At 40.0% G+C, this 20,543-nt stretch overlaps 1 protein-coding gene across 6 annotated transcripts in view; it reads left to right on the top strand.

Annotated features, from left to right (window-relative positions):
• The window catches only part of STIM1 (stromal interaction molecule 1), a 159,296-nt gene that overhangs the window by 64,550 nt on the left and 74,203 nt on the right, over positions 1-20,543 (top strand). For all 6 annotated transcript variants that reach the window (XM_080913537.1, XM_080913538.1, XM_080913539.1 and 3 more), the window contains exon 2: positions 18,783-18,913. In XM_080913537.1, the coding sequence (XP_080769663.1) occupies positions 18,783-18,913 (131 nt within the window). The remainder of the gene's footprint in view (positions 1-18,782; positions 18,914-20,543) is intronic.

Raw genomic sequence — 20,543 nt, 5'->3', positions numbered from 1 at the left:
TGTCACTAAGTACAAAACCCAACGGCTGTAAACACAGGAAATGGGCTGGGACGAGGTTCAGAGGGAGCCGGAAACTTTGCCAAGTTAGAAGTGTTCAAGGGTTTCCTGTCCATGCTGTTAACTGTCAGAAATCTCCAGAAAGGAAAAAAAAAAAAAATAAACCATTAAGAATGAAAGTATATTTAGACTAGATGTGGTCTCTACCTAGGCCAGCCTACTTGTTTTACTGATAAGGAAACCAAGAGTCTCCCCAGAAGAAGTAATTTGCTTAAATTTGAACACAGAATTTATGGGTACTTAGAAACCTCTAATTTAGTTAAAATTCTTCATTTTAAAGATGAGAACCCTAAGACTCAGGGAGAACAAATATCTTACCCAAGGCCACATATTCAGACAGTGGCAGAGCTAGTATTGGGATCTCAGCAGCGTGCTTCCCACTGCTTAGGGAAAAAATAACCTGGAATGATCACCACAAATGATGTTTTAGTCCTGGGCAAGGTACAGCAGGTCAGGAAACTGAATTACAAGCAGGATATGTTAGCAGCTAACAGAGAATGGCAAAACCAAACAGAGTAAAGGAGTCTAATGAAATCTCTTGTTTAAGACACTTGGAAAAGTAAGAGGAACTAACTAACTAACTAAATAAATAAATAAATAAAATTGTAGCTATTTTAGGAACTCTGAATCCAAGCAAGAACAAACAAGGCAGGCAGATACCAAAGGCTAAAACTTTGCTGGGCATTGGTGGTACAGGCATGTAATCCCAGGATTTGGGCGTAGAGGGAGGAGAAGTCAAGGCCATCTTCAGCTCCACAGCAAGTTTGAAACCAGGCCCTTCTACACGAAACTGTTGAAAGTTAAAAGAAAAACAGGAAGAGAGGAGAGAGAAGAGGAGGAAGTAGAAAGAGAAAGGCAGGAAGGAGAGGGATGTTAAAGATAATCTTAGTATGCTGTTTACTTCCTCTGCCCACTATACAGGTAATACAGTGACTAGTAGATTACTGGGTCCCATTTGTCACACAGCAGTCTGGTGTGCAGAGGAATGACATTAACACACTGCCTGGCATATTATACACCTTTATTTCTCACCCAGCCTCTCAAGGCAAAGATTATGACTCCATTTAACAGATAAACTAAGATATAGATAAATCTCTTGGTCATAGTATTAAAATTACTACTGAATATGGCCAAAATAGTATTCAAATGCATAGACTTTTATTCAAGAAATTTTTACCAGTTTGTCAACTTGTGGGCACCAGAAATATAATGGTGTAATGGATGTGGTCCCTGAACTAAAGGAGACTAATTAGAAAAACACAATTAAATAATGATTGTTATTTATTGTTTCTGCTTTAAAAAAAAGATTTATTTATTTATTATATTTACGTACACTGTAGCTGTCTTCAGACACACAAGGGCATCAGATCTCATTGCAAATGGTTGTGAGCCACCATGCTGGGAATTGAACTCAGGACTTCTGGAAGAGCAGTCAGTGCTCTTAACCGCTGAGCCATCTCTTCGGCCCTTGTTTCTGCATTTTAAGATAGAGTATCATGTGTCCCAGACTGGCCTTGAAACTCCCGAGTTTCCTGAATGTTGGGATTCCAGAGGAGCATTACCATGACTAACTTAATAATTTTCTGTTATGATAATATATAGCACTTTTTTTTTTTAAAACATAGGGTCTTTTGTAGGCCAGTGAGTCTTATATGCACTATGGCGGTGAAGATGATCTTCTGGTCTTCTTGCTTCCTTCTCCTAGTGCTGGAATTATAGGCCTGTGCCACCACCTAGGCACACCAGGATGCTAGGCAGGCACATTTTCAACTTTCCATACACTTTTGAATAAGTTTGTTCTTGTTTTACATGTTTATTGCTCTGGTATGTTTGAGAGTGCCTTGTGTTTTGTGTATTGAGGACAAGGTCTGAGTTCCCTGACTGGCCTGTAACTCATGATTTTCTTGTCTCTGCCTTCTTAACATTGGCATCACAGGCAGGTACCACTACTTCTGACTAGAAGCATGCAACCTTCCTAATGCGGAGACCCTTTTTAAAACTGTTCCTCATGTTGTGACTCCCAACCATATATTATTTCATACTACTAATACTGTTGTGAATTGTACCGTAAATGTCTGTGTTTTCCTATGGTCTTAGGCAACCCATATGAAGGGGTCTTCAACCCCCAAAGGGGTCATATCCCACAAGTTGAGAACCGCTTCTAAACACATTTCATTCTAATGAGTACTGCTAGCAAAGTCCAAGGCTATGAAAGCCCTTGCAGGGACCATTGGTATTTCTGCCTCATCTATATTATATATGATGTATATATAGAAGCTAAAAAACCAGAATTGTCAGAGGAGACAGATCATCCAGGACCAAGATACTGTGGCTTATTCCTGTAGAGACAGGACCCTATGACAAAAGATGGGATGGTACCAGAGTCCCCCTCCAGCACTGATCAGGGCCCTGTCACCTCTAATCTGCAGTGCTTTGTACCCAACATCAGCTGTCCTCACTAAAGTCTAGAAGTCAGACGAGGGTTCTGATCCCATCTGACATAGGAAGAGTATGAGCTCTACAGAGCTGCAGTTGTTTATTCTAGGCCGTAACTTGTCAAAGGCTTTGGCTTCTACCCTTTGTACTAGGTTACAAAAAGGAAAGCTAAAACATGGCCAAAAGAGTTGAACTCGGTTTTCCTCTGACCACTGTCTTCTCATTTTACTCCACGCTACAAGGAGAGAATATTTTATATTATTTTAAGTTGTAACAGAAGATAGAATTTGGCCCTAGACTGAGGTCTTTGAATCAGCTCCCTTGGGATTCTAACAAGTTTCTAACAAGAGAAAAATGACTGAAAAAAAGTTCACCATTAGCCAATTTGTGAATTCATTTGTTCATTCCTCACTACTGATAGCTTGTCAGTTTACCACCTGTGTTGTAGTAAGTCCTGGAGCCCCACAGTTTTATTAAATTCTATCTGCAGAAAACTTATCTTGCATTTTGCACTTCACTGTAGATAAAACCATCCTTTAATGAATTTGCTTGATGTGAATTTTGTGTATAATGACAATCTGTTTTTTAAACTTAAATATAAAGTATAAGTTGTGTGGAAAGTTGCTTTTTATTTGTTCATTGATATTTTTCCATTTATTCTATTTAAAATTTTTAATTGGAAATAGATTTTATTATTATTATTATTATTACTTAATTTTTTTTTACAGTCCAGACATTATCCTCCCTCTTGGTCTGCTCTCCAACTGTTCTCAACTCATTCTTCCTTTCCTGTCTCCAAGAGGATATTCCCACCCCTATCCCACCAGATCTCCCCACTCACTGGGGCCTCAAGTCTCTCGAGAGTGGTTAGGTGCGTCTTCTCTGAGGCCAGGCCCGACAGTCCTCTGCTGTATAAGTGCTGGGGGCCTCATATCAGCTAGTGTATGCTGCCTGGTTGGTGGCTTGGTGTCTGAGAGATCTCAGGGGTTCAGGTTAGTTGAGGTAACCTTCCTATGGGGTCACCCTCCTCAGCTTCTGGAAATAGATTTTTTTTCATGCAATATATTCTAACCATTCCCCTTCTTACTTTTGTCTCAGATCCTCTCCAACTGCTCAGCTATTCAACTCCATGACTTCTTTTCTCTCTTTGGAAAATGAACAGGCAAATACAACAAACTAGAATAAAAAACAAAGGAGGAAAAGCATAACAGACATAAACATACACACAAATAAAAACACAAAATCAGAAACCATAATATATACACAAAGGACATATATGGTAAAATATGCTAAAGACAATATGAGACTAAAAAAAATCTCTAAAAACCCTACTTGGTTCATTTTGTGTTGGCCTTCTACTGCTGGGCAGGGAGCCTGCCCTTAAGTGTGGCTTGTATACCCAGTGAGCCTCCAATGGAGAAAAACTTACTTTCTTTATGAGTGGTTGTGAATTGGAGATAGCTTCTTTGCTAGGGATGGCAGCTCATGTCCACTTCTACTGTGCACTGGGACCCACTTGTCTTGGACCTGTGCAGGCCCTATGCATGCTCTGTAGTCACTGTGAGTTCAAATGTGCACCAGTGCTGTTGTGTCTGTGAGACAGTTTCCTTCCATTCTCTCTGATTCTTGCAGTCTTTCAGCTCCTTCTTCTGCATAGTTCCTGAGCCATGAGAGGAGGGGTTTGAAGTAGCCATCCTATTTAGTTCTCTCAGTCTCTGCACATTGTTCGTTTGTGTGTATTTTTCTGTATTGGTTTCCATCTACCACAGGAGGAAGATTCTTTGATGGTGTCTGAGTAAGACACTGATCTATGGGCATAACAGAATATCATTACAAGTCATTTAATTGTGACATTCCTTTAGCAGAACAGTAGTATTTGCCCTAGGACCATGGCTTGTGTAGTCTCAGGTTTTTATCCATTGAGCAGTGAGATGGAACCATGCCTGGCACTGTCCAGTCAGATAGTGGTTGGTTTCTCCTACAACATTTGTACCACTATTGCACCAGCATATCATGCAGGCAGGTCACCACTGTACACTGCAGAGTTGTTTAGCCCTGGCTGGCATAGGTTTCCATATGTAAACTAGAGCCTACCCTGGAACTCATGATAGTTCTATTTGTAATTATTTTGTTTTACAGATGTTAATTATCTCGTAGTTCATCAAAAAGTCCATCAACAGTTCAATAGTGAATACTTTTAAGGTAAAACACAATGAGTGTGTTAAGAAAAAAATTAAGTCTGGGGAGATGATGGTTCAACAGTTAAGAGCACTCTCTAGAGAGCCCAGGTTCAACCCAGCATCCACATGGTTCACAACCATCTGTAACTTCAGTACAAGGGCTTTGATTTATCTTCTGGCTTCCATGGGCACCACGTATGTATGTGGTGCACATACACACATGCAGACAAGCATTCATGCACATAAAATAAAGCAAAAAAAAAATCTTTTAAAACAATTCACCATTCTTCTGCCTCAACCTCCTATCGTTAAAAATACGTATTTATTTGTAGTAGTGAGAGCTAGCCCAGGGCCTGGAGTCTCTATCACTTGAGTACATTCTCAGCTCTTTTTTAATTTTTAAGATAAACTGAGTCTCAAGAGGAGAACCTAAGGGTTATCAGCCCCAGTGATTAACACTGCTTTCTGTTCTTCCAGAGGACTCAGAGTTTCCAGCATCCATATGGGAACTTACAGCCATATGTAACTGCAGTTCCCGTTTTCTGACATTCTGACTGCACAAACATTAGGCACGCACATGGTACACATACATTCATTCATGCAGTTCCTGTTTTCTGACACTCTGACTGCACAAACATTAGGCACGCACATGGTACACATACATTCATTCAGGCAAAATATTTATAAAATAAAAATAAATAATTATTGAAAATAAGAGAACACACTAATTGGAAGGCAGATCTCTGAGTTTGAAGCCAGTCTGAGCTACATAATAGTTCCAGATCAGTTGGAGCTACGTAGTGAGACCTGTCTGCAAAAACAAAATAAACAAAAAAAAAAAAAAAAAAAAAAAAAAAAAACCCAAGATAAGCTAGTTTTACTTTTATCCATAGACTATGTGGTTTGCTTGCACAATCTTAAATAGAAAATTGTTTTATATTTTTACAGCTACGAAAAATAAGGTTAAGCAACTATTTGGACAAATGAAAGAATCCTACAGTATAATTAAGAATGGCTTGAGTTAGTTTAACCCAGGGTGGTCTAGAACTCACTGCATAGTGCAGGCTAGCCTCAAACTCACAGAAATACTCCTCCCTATCTTCCCATGTGCTGGGATTATAGGTGTGAACTCCCATGCCTGGTTTGGTTTGGGTCAGTTTAGATTATAAAAATTAGCATTCTCAATTTTTCTTATGTATCCAAATTCTCAATCTGTAACAGGGCTTTCTTGTGTTTATTTTGTAGAAGTGTTTATTTTATTCTTAGCTCCAACCTATTCTAGTTCCTGTTCTTAGCAACAGTGCTCTGTTCTCTAAATCCCCATTTCTAACTTTGATTTAGATTCCATCTACTTATTCCAGTTTTAGCTCCCTAAATTTCCAAAACATTTACATATACTATGTGCTGAAGTAGAAATGAATACAAACCCAGTTCTTGCTTTGACTTAGTCTTAGCTACATTTCTGTTACCGTGGAGAGGCACCATGACAAGGCAACTTATAAAAGAAAGTATTTAACTGGGTGCTTGTCTACTACAGTTTCAGAGCACCAGTGAGTCCATGATCACCATAGTGGGTGATCATGTCAGCATGGTGACAGGCAGACAAGATGCATGATGATATAAAAATCATTTTATTTACATATTATTAACATCTTATAACAATTGAGGACTTACATCTGATCAGGAAAATTGATCAGGAAACATGGGTGGTATAGGGAAACACACACACACACACACACACACACACACACACACACACGTCCTGGCAGGAGTTTTTTGAAATATCAAAGCCCACTTCTGGGGACACATCTCTAATACCTCCTACTTTTTGAACATTTCCATCTACCAGATACCAAACTTTCAAATATATGAGCTTATGGGGGACATTCTCATTCAATGGCCACAGAACTGTTGGTGGTCAGATGGACAGGTACAACATAAGAACATGGTTAATAATCAGATGCTTAGTATAGATTACACTCGAGTTGAGGTACTTTGTGTGTATCAGGTTGTTTAATTCTCATAGAAACAGAGGTAGAGAATTCAAATAAATGTGCTAGATTATAATAGAACCATAAGGCCTTAAAGAGCATAAGCATAGACTAGGGACTGCTAACCAAACCGTAATGGTCGGGGTAGAGAAGTCTCTAGGAATTTGAAAAGGCCTGAGTAGAATATTGAAATTTGAGTAGAAGTTTGTCAGGCATGGAATGAGGCAAAGTTCTTGTAGGCAGAAGAAACTTTACAAAGCCAGCAAGTAAACCTTGCTCATCTATGAAATGGGAATTGGGAATGGTGGGAATTTAGGATGTATGCTAGTGCCAGGAGAGAAGAGTAATGGTGTAACCCTTATAATAGCTATGGAACATTTGGAGACTTGAAAAATGTCTGTGAGGCAATCAGTGGATTCTAAAAGGACTGTTTTTGTCTTGAGATAGGAGCTAGCTTTGTATCCTAAGCTGACTTTAAACTCGTAGCAGGCCCCCTGCCTTAGTTTTGAAGGTTTTAAATTATAGGTATCACTTCTGTACTTGATATGCAACAACTATTATTATATCAAACTCTTTGGAATACTATTATAGAACTTTAGAATTTCATCAATGAAGATGTGTTTTAGAAATAAAATTTTACAGAATGGAAAGATGGCTCATTGGTCAAGAGCACCTGTTCTTTCCAGAGGACACAAGTTTGGTTCACAGCATCTATTTCACAACCACCTGTAGCTCCAGTTCCGGGGATTCTGACGTCCATCCACTCTGGCTTCTTGGGGAATTTGCATATACATGCTGCACACTCATATATATACACACCCATAGACCAAATCACAGCTTTAGAAGAAGAGAAGACTTATACTGAAATGATTATACTTTTACAAGTAGTTTAAAGTAGTATGGAGACATCATTGGAAAACATTACAATTTCCACAGTGTCAATTTGGAAAAAAAACTGTAATAAAATATTGCTACCAGGATATTGGCACTGATACACTCTACTGATCTTGTTGGAGTTTCTTGTAGAGTTTGTGTGTGTGTGTGTATCTGTGTGCATTGAACACATGTGAGCACGTGCACATGTATGCATATCCACAAAGAATTTGTTTCTGAAGAACAAAATTTAGTAACTTTAAATTTCAGAAAAATTATGAATAATTGGTAAGGTATAAGTCTGAAAGAAACTGAAACAGACATGTCATTGAGGAGATTTTTGTGTTTATCTAGGGCTCGGAGGCCTCACTAAGCTCTCTTGATTGGGATGGCCTTTGCCATGGAGGCCTGACCTTTAGAAATCAGTTCTGACTTGTAAGAATGAGGAAGCAGATTTGTAAGGAGGCTTGGGGATACTTGATTCTGAATGGTCCTCACTCATTAGGAATTCTGCCACATCCTGAGAAAGGCCATGGTAAAGAAAGTCACTCTTAAGCTGCAACTGCTTTTAAAATTACCATCTCGAATGCAAGGCTTTTCAACAGCTCTTCTTGGCTGTCTTCTCCTAGGAGAAGATTGAGGGTTCGTTGACCTTTTATTGTTTCAGTAGAAGTTTGTGTGGGATAGAAAAGTAATGTGACTCTCTCCCTAGTTTTGGTCTCTTGGGGAGTTTAGAAATGTGTCCTCTGGTAAGCAAGTGAGCAGCACATCCAAGAGATCTGAGTCCATCTTCCTATTGCTATGGAAACGGGAATCTACATTGTTTTTTTACCCCATGCTGTGGCATGTGCTTGGTTCCTCAGTATTAATGTCTTTGAGGCATTTTGTCTCTGCTTTTGGTATTGTTGTGATTGAGACTTGATTATTGTTGGAACTAGCCTTACTTTTGAACCTGGAAAGGGTATAATCCACTGGTATCTATGTGTGTGTGTGTATGTGTGTATATCCAACACACACACACACACACACACACACACACACACACACACATCCTTTACAGATCCACTGATAGGTTAAACATGTTTTGTTAGTACTGTGCACAGTCCCTATCTGGGCCTGTCCTTAGGTCCCTAACACTTTTATAAAACTTTTCTCAGCATTTGTTGAGTTGTCTTTAATTATGTTTTTGGCTATCCCAGCCTCTGACGAGTGTTGGCTAGGACACAAGAATGTTGGGTCAGGCTCCAAGTCAGAAAACTCAGGGTAGTTTTTGAACAAGCGTGTTGATTTAATTCCCCTGAGACTGGCCTTTTTTTCTTGGCATAGACAGCTTTAGCATATAAAGACCTGTGGCATGTGGTACCCCAAAGCTGGGAAAAGCAAATCTTCCAAGAATGTATACAGCTTTAAGTTATTCCTACATCAGGAACTATGCTGCCCAGTGCTTGGCTAGATACAGGGTAACACTGGAAAAATCAATGCTGCTCTTGTAACGTAGAACACAGAGAACTGACAAATGAACAACTAACACTGATGTAGGGTTATTGCTTTTCAAAGGACTTTGCTGATTTTTCAGATAAAACTAATCCTGCCTAATAGTAGCTGATGCTTGTAATCCAAGTACTCAGGGAGCTGAGAGAGAATTGCCATGAGATACATATTGAATTCAAGCCCGGCATGCATAGTGAGTTTAAGGCTACCTAAGACCCCATCTCGAGCAAACAGATCCATAAACAAAGCAAGGAACAGGGTGGGGAGAAAGAGGAAAATGAATGCTTAGGCACAGTAGTCAGTGTGTGTGAAAGCACACGTGGTGTTTCTGTAACTCAGAAGGCAAGGACAGGGAATCCTGGAACTCAGAAAAGGGTTTTATTATTTTGACTTCCTACTGCCTTTGACTAGCTTGACTAGTTCTGATCTTAACAAATTATTGTTAAAAGTGTTAAATGAAGGACCAAAGAGATGGCTCAGCAGTTAAGAGCACTGACTGCTCTTCCAGAGGTCCTGAGTTCAATTCCCAGCAACCACATGGTGGCTCACAGCCATCTGCAATGAGATCTGATGCCCTCTTCTGGTGTGTCTGAAGACAGCATAAATAAAAACAAATCTTTTTTTTTTAAAGTGGTAAATGAAAAGCTGAAATGGATATTTCAATGTGTGAGCACTGAACTGGGGGCAGACACTTTTAATTCAGTCAGGAAGGATAAAGAGACAAAAGCCGGGAAAGTGGGCTGCTTAGCAGTAGTTACAGTCCTGTGAGAGACTGAGGAGCTGGCAAAGGCAATTAGAATGGTGAAGGAACCCATGACACTAAGGTCATGGCCTGCTTGGTAGGGACTCCCTGTAGGGATTAACCATTTTTTTTTTGAAGAAGGCTTCTTGTGAGAGAGAAGTTTGAAGAAAATGCTGAGGAAGCGAAGAATGTAAATATAGAGGATAAGGAGTCACTGAGTGAGGATTTCTTGTCCAGCACTGGAGGATTAGGTTTCCTTCTCTTTTCTTAGAGGAGTCTTCTTTTATTCTTGGTCCTCTTCCCTCTGTTTTACACAGTGTGCCAGGACTAAGTATTCTTCTCTAGTGACCTGTCAACTTGTTTTTAAAACCTAGCGAGAAAGGAATTTTTGGCCGCTTTATATCAGAAAGTAAATTGGTGGCCAGTGTTTGGATTAGATCTTTCTAGATACTTGGTGCCTTTTTCAAAGCATTATAATACAGGCACACAAAATTTGCAAAGTAACTAGAGGAAATTGTATTCAAAGGCAAAGCTATTGTAGAGATCAGAATACTCTGTAAGCAAGCAGTAGGTCACCCGGGTAAGAAAGAACTTAAGGACTCTAGTTATTGTTGGGGCTTCCTTTTATGGTCTAGGAGAAGGAGTTTGATTATTAGGTGGCACAACCATGGTGGTTGTATATTTTGATTGACATACTGCACACTGACAATTCTCACCCCTACCCTGTACAAGCCCTGTCTACATCACTCCATCTCCTCCTCACAAATCTCTCTTTCATTGTCTGTTTAGTTTTGTGACTCACCAAGATTAACCAGGGCCATCTTTGAAACTGTGAGCCTGGAGCTATCTATTGGAACCTGGTACTCTCGGCAGTGGGTATACAGCAGATGACAGTGGTTCACCCTTCCTTAGAGTCTGTCAATAACCAATAGCTCAGAGGTAAAGAGTGGTGTCTCATGAGCTCCCTCCTCTCCTTGACTTATTGGGTCTTATGTGGGCCCAGTGCAGGTTACTATAATTGTTAGGAATTAATGGTTATACCAAGTCTATGGAATAGACTATTTTCTGGCTTTTAAAAACTTTCTGGACCCTCTTCTACAATGTTCCCTGAGCTTTAGAGGGGCTGGTATAAAAGCTTACAGTTGTGTTCACAATCATCGCTTACCCTTTGCATCTTGGGCAGCCAAGATTCTCTTCATTTACTGCTCTTCAGTATAGGGAGAGGCTTCTCTGATTTAGGCTGATAGCAATGTTTGTCCATATGTATGGACATAGATATTTAGAAGACAATTTGCTGATATGTCAATTTAGTTAAATATCAACAATAAGTTTATAGCTTGAGCCTGTGACCTCCCTAGACCTGGGTTGTTAGCTAGGCTTACAGTACTAGGCATAGGGTGTCCACTTATCTCCCCGACTCTACCCCCCCTCCAAACAGGTTGTAAATGCAATCAGAGGGAAGTTGGTAATGCCCACCACAGTCAAGCCCTTATTGTGCTGATGAGCATATACTGCCTAGCAATGTTGTTGTTTTAAGATGGGGGGAGGTGTCTTATTGCTTATTGTTGGCTGGCCTGAAACTTGCTATGTAGACTAGGCTAGTTAACTTGTGGTGATTCTCTTGGCTCTGCCTCCCAAATGCTCAGATTATAAATGTGCACTACTGTACCTAGATAATATATCAAATATAAAGTTACTATGCTGAATTCTTACGGGCTTTCATTGCTTGGATTATCCTCCCTTCTGTTCCTTGTATCTTTGATCTGTACTTTAAGTGTATGTATGTGTGTGTGTTCGTGTGTGTGTGTGTGTGTGTGTGTGTGTGTGTTCCCATATGGTGTGAGGGAGGTGGAGGTTGACATCAGGCTGACTTCTTCAGTTACTTCTCTGACTTAGTTTCTGAGGTAGGATCTTTCCCTGAACCTGAGAACTTTCAATTTCAGCTAGACCGGCTGGCCAGTAAATCCCCAGGATTCACTTGGCTCCTGAATTTTGGGGTCACAGGCACATGCTACCACACCCACCTTTTTATGTAAATGTTACGGTTTGAGCTCATATCCCCATGCTTGTGCAATAAGCACTTTACTTAGCCATCTCCTCAACCCCTCTTTCCTAAGTATTTTTGTGAGCAAGTACTGTATTTATTCATTTCTGTTTGAATATTTTCATTCAGTAATTTCTTGTGGGAATTCATTTGTTCATTTGACAAATGTTTATTTAAGTCTAACTTTGGTGCTATAGACTTTCCTAAGTGCTAAGTATTGGCTTGAAGCCAGGAACCAGCCAAGAATAAGACATTTAGTATTCCTGCTACCATGAAACTCAGTATTTAGTAGAGAAGACAAGTCATTACAATTGAAAAATGTAAACGAACAGTATCTGTTACTTTTGGGAACATACTATGTTGCCCTAATGAAGTTTGGGGGGAAGGGATGACAAGGAAGATTTTTGAAGTTAAAAAAAAAAAAGTTTAACCAGAGAAAGACAGCATAAGTTAGGATTTGCAAATTATAGATGAAGAATTCTATGTAGTTCTCAACTGGACTGAGTGTTACCATCACTCAGTACACAGAGTATATGTTCCTGGGAGGACTGAAGTGTGCTGCAGTACAGCCCCCCACCCCCTCTCTCTAACAGAGGTCCACCTACTTCTACTTCCCAAGTGCTTGGATTAAATGTATGATCCATCATACTCTCTCCTGATATAGCTACTTTAGAAAAAGTTTGACAGTTTCTTTTTTTATTAGTTAATTCTTTATTTACATCCCAAATGTTGCCCCCATCCCCCCATCCCCTTCGCCTCTGAAAGGGTGCTCCCACCAGTTATCCTCCCACCCTGGGGCATCAAGTCTCTACAGGATTAGGTTCATCCTCTCCCACTGAGGCCAGACAAGGTAGCCTTCTGCTACATATGTGCTGGGGGGGGGGGGTCTCAGACCAGCCCATGTATGCCCTTGTCTCTGAGAGCTCCCATAGGTCCAGGTTAGTTGACAATGTTGGTCTACCTATGGGGTTGTCAAAATGTCAAACATACTCCTTTTGTGTAACCCAGCACTTCCACATCTAGATACTCAAGGGGAATTCAAGTATATCTTTATTTGGATAAATATGTGCAAGTGTTTGTAGTAGCTTTGTATCAGGAAAAAAAAGACTTGTGAACAGATAAGTAAACTGTGGTATATGCATTTAATAGAATGCCACTTAAAATTATAACAAGCTATTTCTCTGGTGGGGGAATATGATTTAATCTTAAGCATGCTAATTGAAAAGATCTCCACACTGGGCTGGGAATGTAGCTGTATAACGAGCTGTTGCTTAGCATACACAATACCCTGGGTAAATTCTCCAGCGCCAGAAAAACAAACAAACAAGAAATTTGACATTTATCCTAAGAATAATGAGAAGAAGGGCTGGGGAAATGGTCCGGAGGTTATGAGTGCTTACTGTTCTTGCAGAAGATCCCAGTTTAGTTCTTAGCACCCACATGAGGTAGCTCACAACACAGTATTTGAAATCTTCGCTAGCCTGGAGCTTGCTATGTAGAGTAAATTGGCTTGGAACTTGTGGTGTCCCCCTACTTCTCTGTCCTGGATGCTGGGATTATAGGCATGTGCCACCACTCTGTTTTTGATAAATGACCCGTGGGAGAGAAGTAAGCTTGGTTGGAGTTTTGAATCTGGGGTTATTACTGTCAGTGCTGCTTGGAAAACTGAAGGCAGTGCCAGTTTTGTTCAGAAGAAAGGCTCTAAAGCTCTTCTGAATTCCTGCCTCCTGCTGAGAAGAACTGGGTCTCTTCATGGACACGAGGACATGGTGTTCTAATAAGTACAGGGACATCTCTCAAATTGGCTGGGTTGTACACACCCCAGTGACCTGATCTCTCTCCTTGGTGACTAGACTTGCATGCGTTTCACTGGGGACCTTTCCCCTGTGAACACTAAACCTGTATCCATAGTCTTCGTATTTCTATTCAGTCTGTTCATCTGCCCTCCCCTACCCCATAGCCACTTTCGTTTCCCTGTAACTTTATCTCAAAAACTTCTGGTTCTTGGCCAAATCTGAGAGTCTTCCCAGAGCTAATGCTCTCTCAGTCTTAACCTTTTGATCTCTTTCTGAGGGCAAGGGTTTATCCACTTATTCAGTTAGCCAGCCAGCATTTGCTGATTTTGTGCTTGACATAGAGAACGTTAGCAGAGATGACAGGCTGGACTCTCGGGAATAAAATGAGTTAAACTTGGTTCTTGCCCTTTTCTGGATGTGGCATGTGAACAATGAGGAACGTGAAAACTCATATACTAGAATTATGTACAAAGTGCTTGGAAGCATGGAACAGTGAGCAATAAATGACTAACTGTGCCTTGGGGACAGAAAGAGATTTGGACGCTTGGGAAAGAACTTTGAGATTTCCTCTGCCACAGTAATAATCGTAAGAGACTGCTCATGTCTTGCAGGGGTCAGTTCTCTCATTCCATCATGTGAGCTCCAAGTATCAAACTCTGAATTCCTCCTTGAAGGTTGAGGAGTGAGACTGAAACAGTCTTTTAACCTTGGCTTGGCTTTTCTTAGGACTAGCCTCCATCTGATGCTGCTGAGAGGTTACATTAGTATATGCCATTAGCGTACAGAGATGCCCTTATCATTTTGAAAAATTACAAGGATTTTAGGAGATGCATGCCTGTAAATAATAAATGTAAAAAATAAAGATTAAGATGTATACATACATGTAAATACATGCTGTATTCAAGGGACATAATTTAATAAAACTCTGCTTCACGGTTATCTGAAGGAAAAGCACCAGAAAAGGGCATCAGATTCCCTGGAACTCAAGTTAACCAATAGCTCTTGGTATCCATGTGGGTGCTGGGAATCAAACCCTAGTCCTCTGGAAGAACAGCAAGTGCTCTTAACTGGTGAGCTCCCAGCTTCCCCAACCCCTTTAAGACAAGGTCTTATTTTGAATTTCAGGCTGACTTGAAACTGGAGGTGAGCTGCTTCCTGGCATTCTATAATTACAGGCTTGAGCATTAGTACCCAATCTGACATTTTCTTGAAACTGAATGAAATAATGTTTTACTTGAAGGAAAACAAATGATAATATCTGCTGCCAATTGTAAAATACCAATTCTTAAGTGAAAATTAAGTTTCTGAAAATTTGTTTCAGTCACTGTGTGTTTGACAGCTTTTCTGATTAAATCAGTGGTAACATTAATGACTATGATTATTTTGATATTGTCTAAATAGAATGTGTCAACATTTGAATATTCTGCATAACCTAGAACTGAGTGTTTTCAAATGAGCTGTTTATCATATTACAAAACTGTGCATGTATAAAAGATTCATTCAAAGTACAAGACCAATGCATATGAATGTTACAGAGTGTAACGGGTTTGTTCACATTGCAGGTAGTCTTAAACTAACCTGACCACTTATCAAGTTTAGATACAGAAGCAGAGAATAGCCATAGTTTTTATCTGGAAAAGCTATTAAAATAAGCCCACCCCTTTCCAACTACATGTCTGTGTCTGATCCACAGTGAAAGCTACATTCAACAGCTTAAATGTGAAAGTAGATACAAAAATGTGAAAGTCTTTCCCTTCTCATGAAGATGTTTTCAGAAAATGTTTTATAGTCTGACATATCCAGGCAGGCCTAAGTTCAATGTGTAGTTAAGGTTGACCTTGGACTTCTGATCCTCCTGCTTCTACCTCCCAAGTGCTGAGATTGCAGGCTTTGTGTATTCTACCAACTGAGCTGCCTTCTCCAGTCCATAAAACATAATTAGTTTTTATTAAGCATGCTGTTTTCCTTAATTTGTTAGGGACATTCTATTCTCTAGTTAATATCTAAATATAAAGATTTGTTTTAATGTCTACTTTCTTTTTTTTTTTTTTTTACATTTACCTGTTTAGTTATTTCTTTCAGATTTGAGACATAGTTTTATGTAGCCTTGAGCTCCCTAAGTAGCTGAGATTGCTTTTACACTGCTGATCCTCCTGCCTCTACCTCCCAAGTGTTTGTTAAAGTTGCCACCACACCTGATTTCTTTTAAAAATTTAATTAATTATCATTGTATATATGTATTGTGTGTGCGCAAGCATATGTTCAGGTTTATACATGCCATGGCTCGTACAGAGACCAGAGGGTGAAACTTTCAGAACATAGTTTTCTCTGTCCCCTATGAGATCTGGGAATTGAACTCAGGTCATCGGCTTACACAGCAAGCAGTTTTACCCACTGAACTATATCTTGCTGGCCCTCTGATAGACACCAGATTAATATCAAACAGTTATTTGGAATTAAAAAGTTTGACTAAAAAGTTTGGATGTGGTGGTGCATACCTTTAATTCTATCGCTTGGGAGGCAGACGCTGGCACATCTCTGTGAGTTCAAGGCCAGCCTGGTTTACAAAATGAGTTCCAGGACAGTCGGGGCTGTTAAACAGAGAAGCTCTGTCTCATAAAAACAAAGAGTCTGACCATATACAGAGCTCCTGAGACTAAAAGTCCAAGAATTTGGGCCTTGATCTTTTTGCTTCTAGTTATTTTCTTTTGTCCCCCTAAAATTAATATTAAGGTATTCTTTAAAGTTTTTTTTTTTAAAATAGAACACTTATCAAGAAATTGGATTTTGGATGCTGCTAGGGACATGCTGACTTTAATTCATGGAGATCACGATCTAGGGGCATTATATTAAGAAGACACTTGCAGCACTGGGTGGTAAATGTTACTGGTAGATGCAAATAAATGTAGAGGGAGTTCAGGTCGTTGTCAGAGTCTTATAGTGAATCAGTTGTCTATTCACTTAGAACAGGCTTCTCTAATCTTCCCACATATGACCTCTTTTTGCTTGAGATGTTTTATGTAACTCTAGGTATACAAGTGTACAAAGCCATAATTCTACCTAACACCTGTAATTCCAGCTTGGGAAAGCAGAAACAATAGCATGCCTGGGGCTGGCTGGCCACCTAACCCAGCAGCAGTGGTGACTAAGGCTTCCATTTGCAATCCCAGCACTCTGGAGGCAGAGGCAGGCAGATCTTCTTGAGTTTGAGGCCAGCCTGGTCTATATAATGAGTTCCAGGTTAGACAAGGTACATAACAAGACCTCGTCTCATCTCTTCTCCCCACCAAAGTCTGAATGAAATCTGAGCTGAGGTACTTTCAGGCAAGCGGTCCTCGTCGTGTGGTGTGATGGCCCGCACTATGCAAAGTCAGCACGCCGTGTGTTCACAACCAAGACTGCAGTGAAGTTGCACAATGCGACATGGCAACACCTCAGAGTCATTATGCCTTTTATTTTGAATTAGTCTTTGATCGTTGCATGTTCAAAGCCTTTTTGTCTTACCACCTTTTGCTTTTCAGCTCCCACATCCACTTATGTAACCAACAGTTTAAGAAGCTATGACTAAAGGGATAGGACTAGTTACTCACATTCAGATAGAACTGAGGTTTCTTTGATTTTTCTATTTCTGTCAGGAAAAATCAGTTATGTGAATATGGGAATTATTCACTTGCTGATCGGGAAAGAAGAAAGAAGACTAGAAATATACTGAATATCAGGTTTATTATTTATTTTTAAATTAATCTTTTTAATGTAACGGCAGGATCTCATGTCATCCAGCCTGGCTTCAGCTTCCCTGAGTAGTCAAGACTCCCAGTGCTCCTGATCTACCTTCAGGTTCTGTTATGCCTGGACAACATCATGCCTAGCCTGAGAGATGCTTTAAAATATATAGTTTAATGTAATTCTCACAAAAGTGCATGTAGCACATCATTGCTGTTTTTGCAGATGAGAAAATGAGGCGCAAAGCAGTTCAACCATTTGCCTAATGTCATGTAGTTTATAATTGATTATGGATGGGATTTTGGTGTTTGTGTTTTTGACATTAAGTTCAGGATTCTTTCATTGAAGTAAAGAATGCATTGATAACTGAGTGGATCTCTTATGGTATTCCTGATGGCCGTAGGAAGCTTGCCTGTGTGGAAGATACAGAAAAGGTCTCAAGGAGGACAAGGAAAAGCTCAGATGAAGGAGTTACTTGTAAATTTTGGCTGACATGGTTTTCTGGATACAATTCTAACACTATGTGGGACATCAAACTTTTGTCCTCTCTTAGCCTCATCCCCTTAATCCTCTGTGCTAGAGGATGCCAGCGGCAAAGGTCACCTGTCTGTCTGCTCAGGTTACATAGCAGAGCCTGTTGGTAGGAATACAAACGTCTTGCAGTTGCCATAGGTCTTTGGAAAAGTGCTGGATGACCTTAGGGAATGTCCAGCCTCAAGGCCTTTGGTCACTAGTGCCTGGTATACTATTTCTATTATTTGAAAAAAACCTACTAAATCTGCATATTTACAAAAGCATTATATATACCTTTAGTGACAAAGTAAGAGGCTCAGTCTGTAGGTGGTCTTAGAGGAGGGGCTCCCGTGGGTAGGCTATAGCAGGACTAGGTAAATCTGGAGAGACTGGACAGAAGGACAATAACAGCTACCTACCTTAGGTTATGGTTGATATTATATGTGTTTCTAATGCAAAGTAAACAAAAAGGAAGATTCTGCCATTTAGTTAGACATTCAGATTGCTCTAGTGCTATAAAATATATGAATTTACATTTGTTTATTTGACCAATAATTATGTTTAAAATGATGTAGTTTTTTGATTATTAGTGAGTACAACCTTTTTTTCCTGTATATATTGTTCCCTTGGTTTTCCACCCTGATTTATGAGCTCTTTGTGCTGTGTCAGTGTCCTAGAGTAGGCCTAGTCCTGTGTTAGATTCGCCTGCTGGAGAGCTATTAGAACGATAAAGCATTGTGTTTGTATGGGGATGCTCAACACATTTTCCAAGAGATGGGTAAAGGTTGGATGATACACTTCTGTCACTGTATGTGTAGTGTATTAAAATGCTCCTATGAGGAGTGAGGAGCTGGAAGCTAAGATTGCTGACACAAGAGGCTGGTGGGGGCTGAGTGGCAGCTCTGAGTAATGTTGTCCCTTGGTTTTTCTATATAGAGTTCTGCCGGATTGACAAGCCCCTGTGCCACAGTGAGGATGAGAAGCTCAGCTTTGAGGCCGTCCGCAACATCCATAAGCTGATGGATGATGACGCCAATGGTGATGTGGACGTGGAAGAAAGCGATGAGGTAATCTTTCTGTGGCTCTTCTCTCTGTGTGACATGATCCCTGAAAGCTGCCCATTTGTGTGGAGAGACGGCCGGTGCTTGTTGCCTTTTAGGAATTAATTCCCATCAGGTCGGATGATGCCCAGTGGAACAGGTTTGCTGACTAGTGGATAGCATAGTTACTGACTTAAGTATTTGGGACTGAAGGGATTGCTCCAGTGGTCTCTATAGTTTTGTTGGCTCTTTAATGTGGTCTTATCGTGGAAAGAGAATGTTAATCTGTATTCAGCCTTCTGTTGGTGTGTGAGAAAGAAGGCAAGAATAGTCAGATCCTACCTTCTGGGGTTTTATTTTCTTATTCGGGAGGAAGAAGAAAATCAGGGTGGTCAGTCTATTTTTAAAGACACAGTTTATGGAAGTCAGTTAATAAAAACTAGAGAAAGAAAACTCTTTAAAAAAAAAAAAAAGAGCTGTCTTACTGTCATGCCTTTGGCATCACTATAAGTCCAGGTCAGCAGCCAGAGTAAAAGCTCCTCATGTAGAAAAGATGTGGTTTTTTTATCTCAAGCTCAACACACCAGCAGTTTGTTGAAGTTACCACACCATGCTAAATGTTCAGTAGTGACATAGTGTGCATTGGGGCAGAGAAGCCTAGTCTCTTCTCTTTGTAAATAGTCTACCTTTGAGTTTGTGTCCAGTTTTGGATGTCACATCATCAGAATGATTTAGAACAGCAAGAGACTATCCAGAGAGGGGTGATATGAATGATAGAGACTGTCACCGTCACCATCTAACATCTAACATTACATGTCCATTTGTGCCCTTCACTGTGCTAGGTGTGCAGACAGGGCAGTAAAGACAGATTAAGAGAGACATTCTTTTCTCACTACAGGCTAGTGAAGAAACTGGAGTCTGGAAAAGAAGTGACTGGCTTCTGGTTGTTGTGGTAAAATATCAGAAAAATGAAAGGAGGAAGGATTTATCATAGCTCGCTATTTGAGAACTTATAGCGCATGGTAGGTTCCATTGTTTCCGGGCTTCTGGTTAGGCAGACTAATCATTTCAAGGAGCACGTGTTAGAGCAGAGGTTCCCACATTATGGCAACTAGAAAGCAAAGAGAATAGAAGGGTCTTAGAACATGATCTATCTTCTTAGGTTGTACCCACACATGCCAATGTATTTCCTACAACTAGGCTCCACTTCTCTATAATACCATCATTTTATTAATGCACCGGATCAATAATCCATTAACAAGTCAGAGTCTTTTTGATCTAATCATTTCTCAGTGACAAGACTGGTCAATTATCACATCAAACCCTTGACATTGAAGTAATATATTTGACTTTAAATACAGAAGGAGTTGAGAAGTTAGATTTTGAAAATGACAAATTGGCTGAGTACTGTGGTCAAGTTCTGTGATCCCAGCATTCTGGATGTGGAGAAAAGAGGATCAGGAGTTCAAGTCAAGTCTGGCCCAGGCTACATTCGACCTTCTCTAAAGCAAATGATAATGAAGACCGTGGAACTAGTTGTCCTTGATTTATCTCTTGCTCTGTGTAAGATAGCGTTAAGCTCTTTACATAGTTACTCTAATTTTCTTAACTATCGTCAGAAGTCAGTTTTATTATGAGGGAACTGAGATGCTAGAAA

Source organism: Micromys minutus (genome assembly GCF_963924665.1).
Source record: "Micromys minutus genome assembly, chromosome: 2".
Lineage (NCBI taxonomy): Eukaryota > Metazoa > Chordata > Mammalia > Rodentia > Muridae > Micromys > Micromys minutus.
This window is presented reverse-complemented; position numbering and strand designations above follow the sequence as displayed.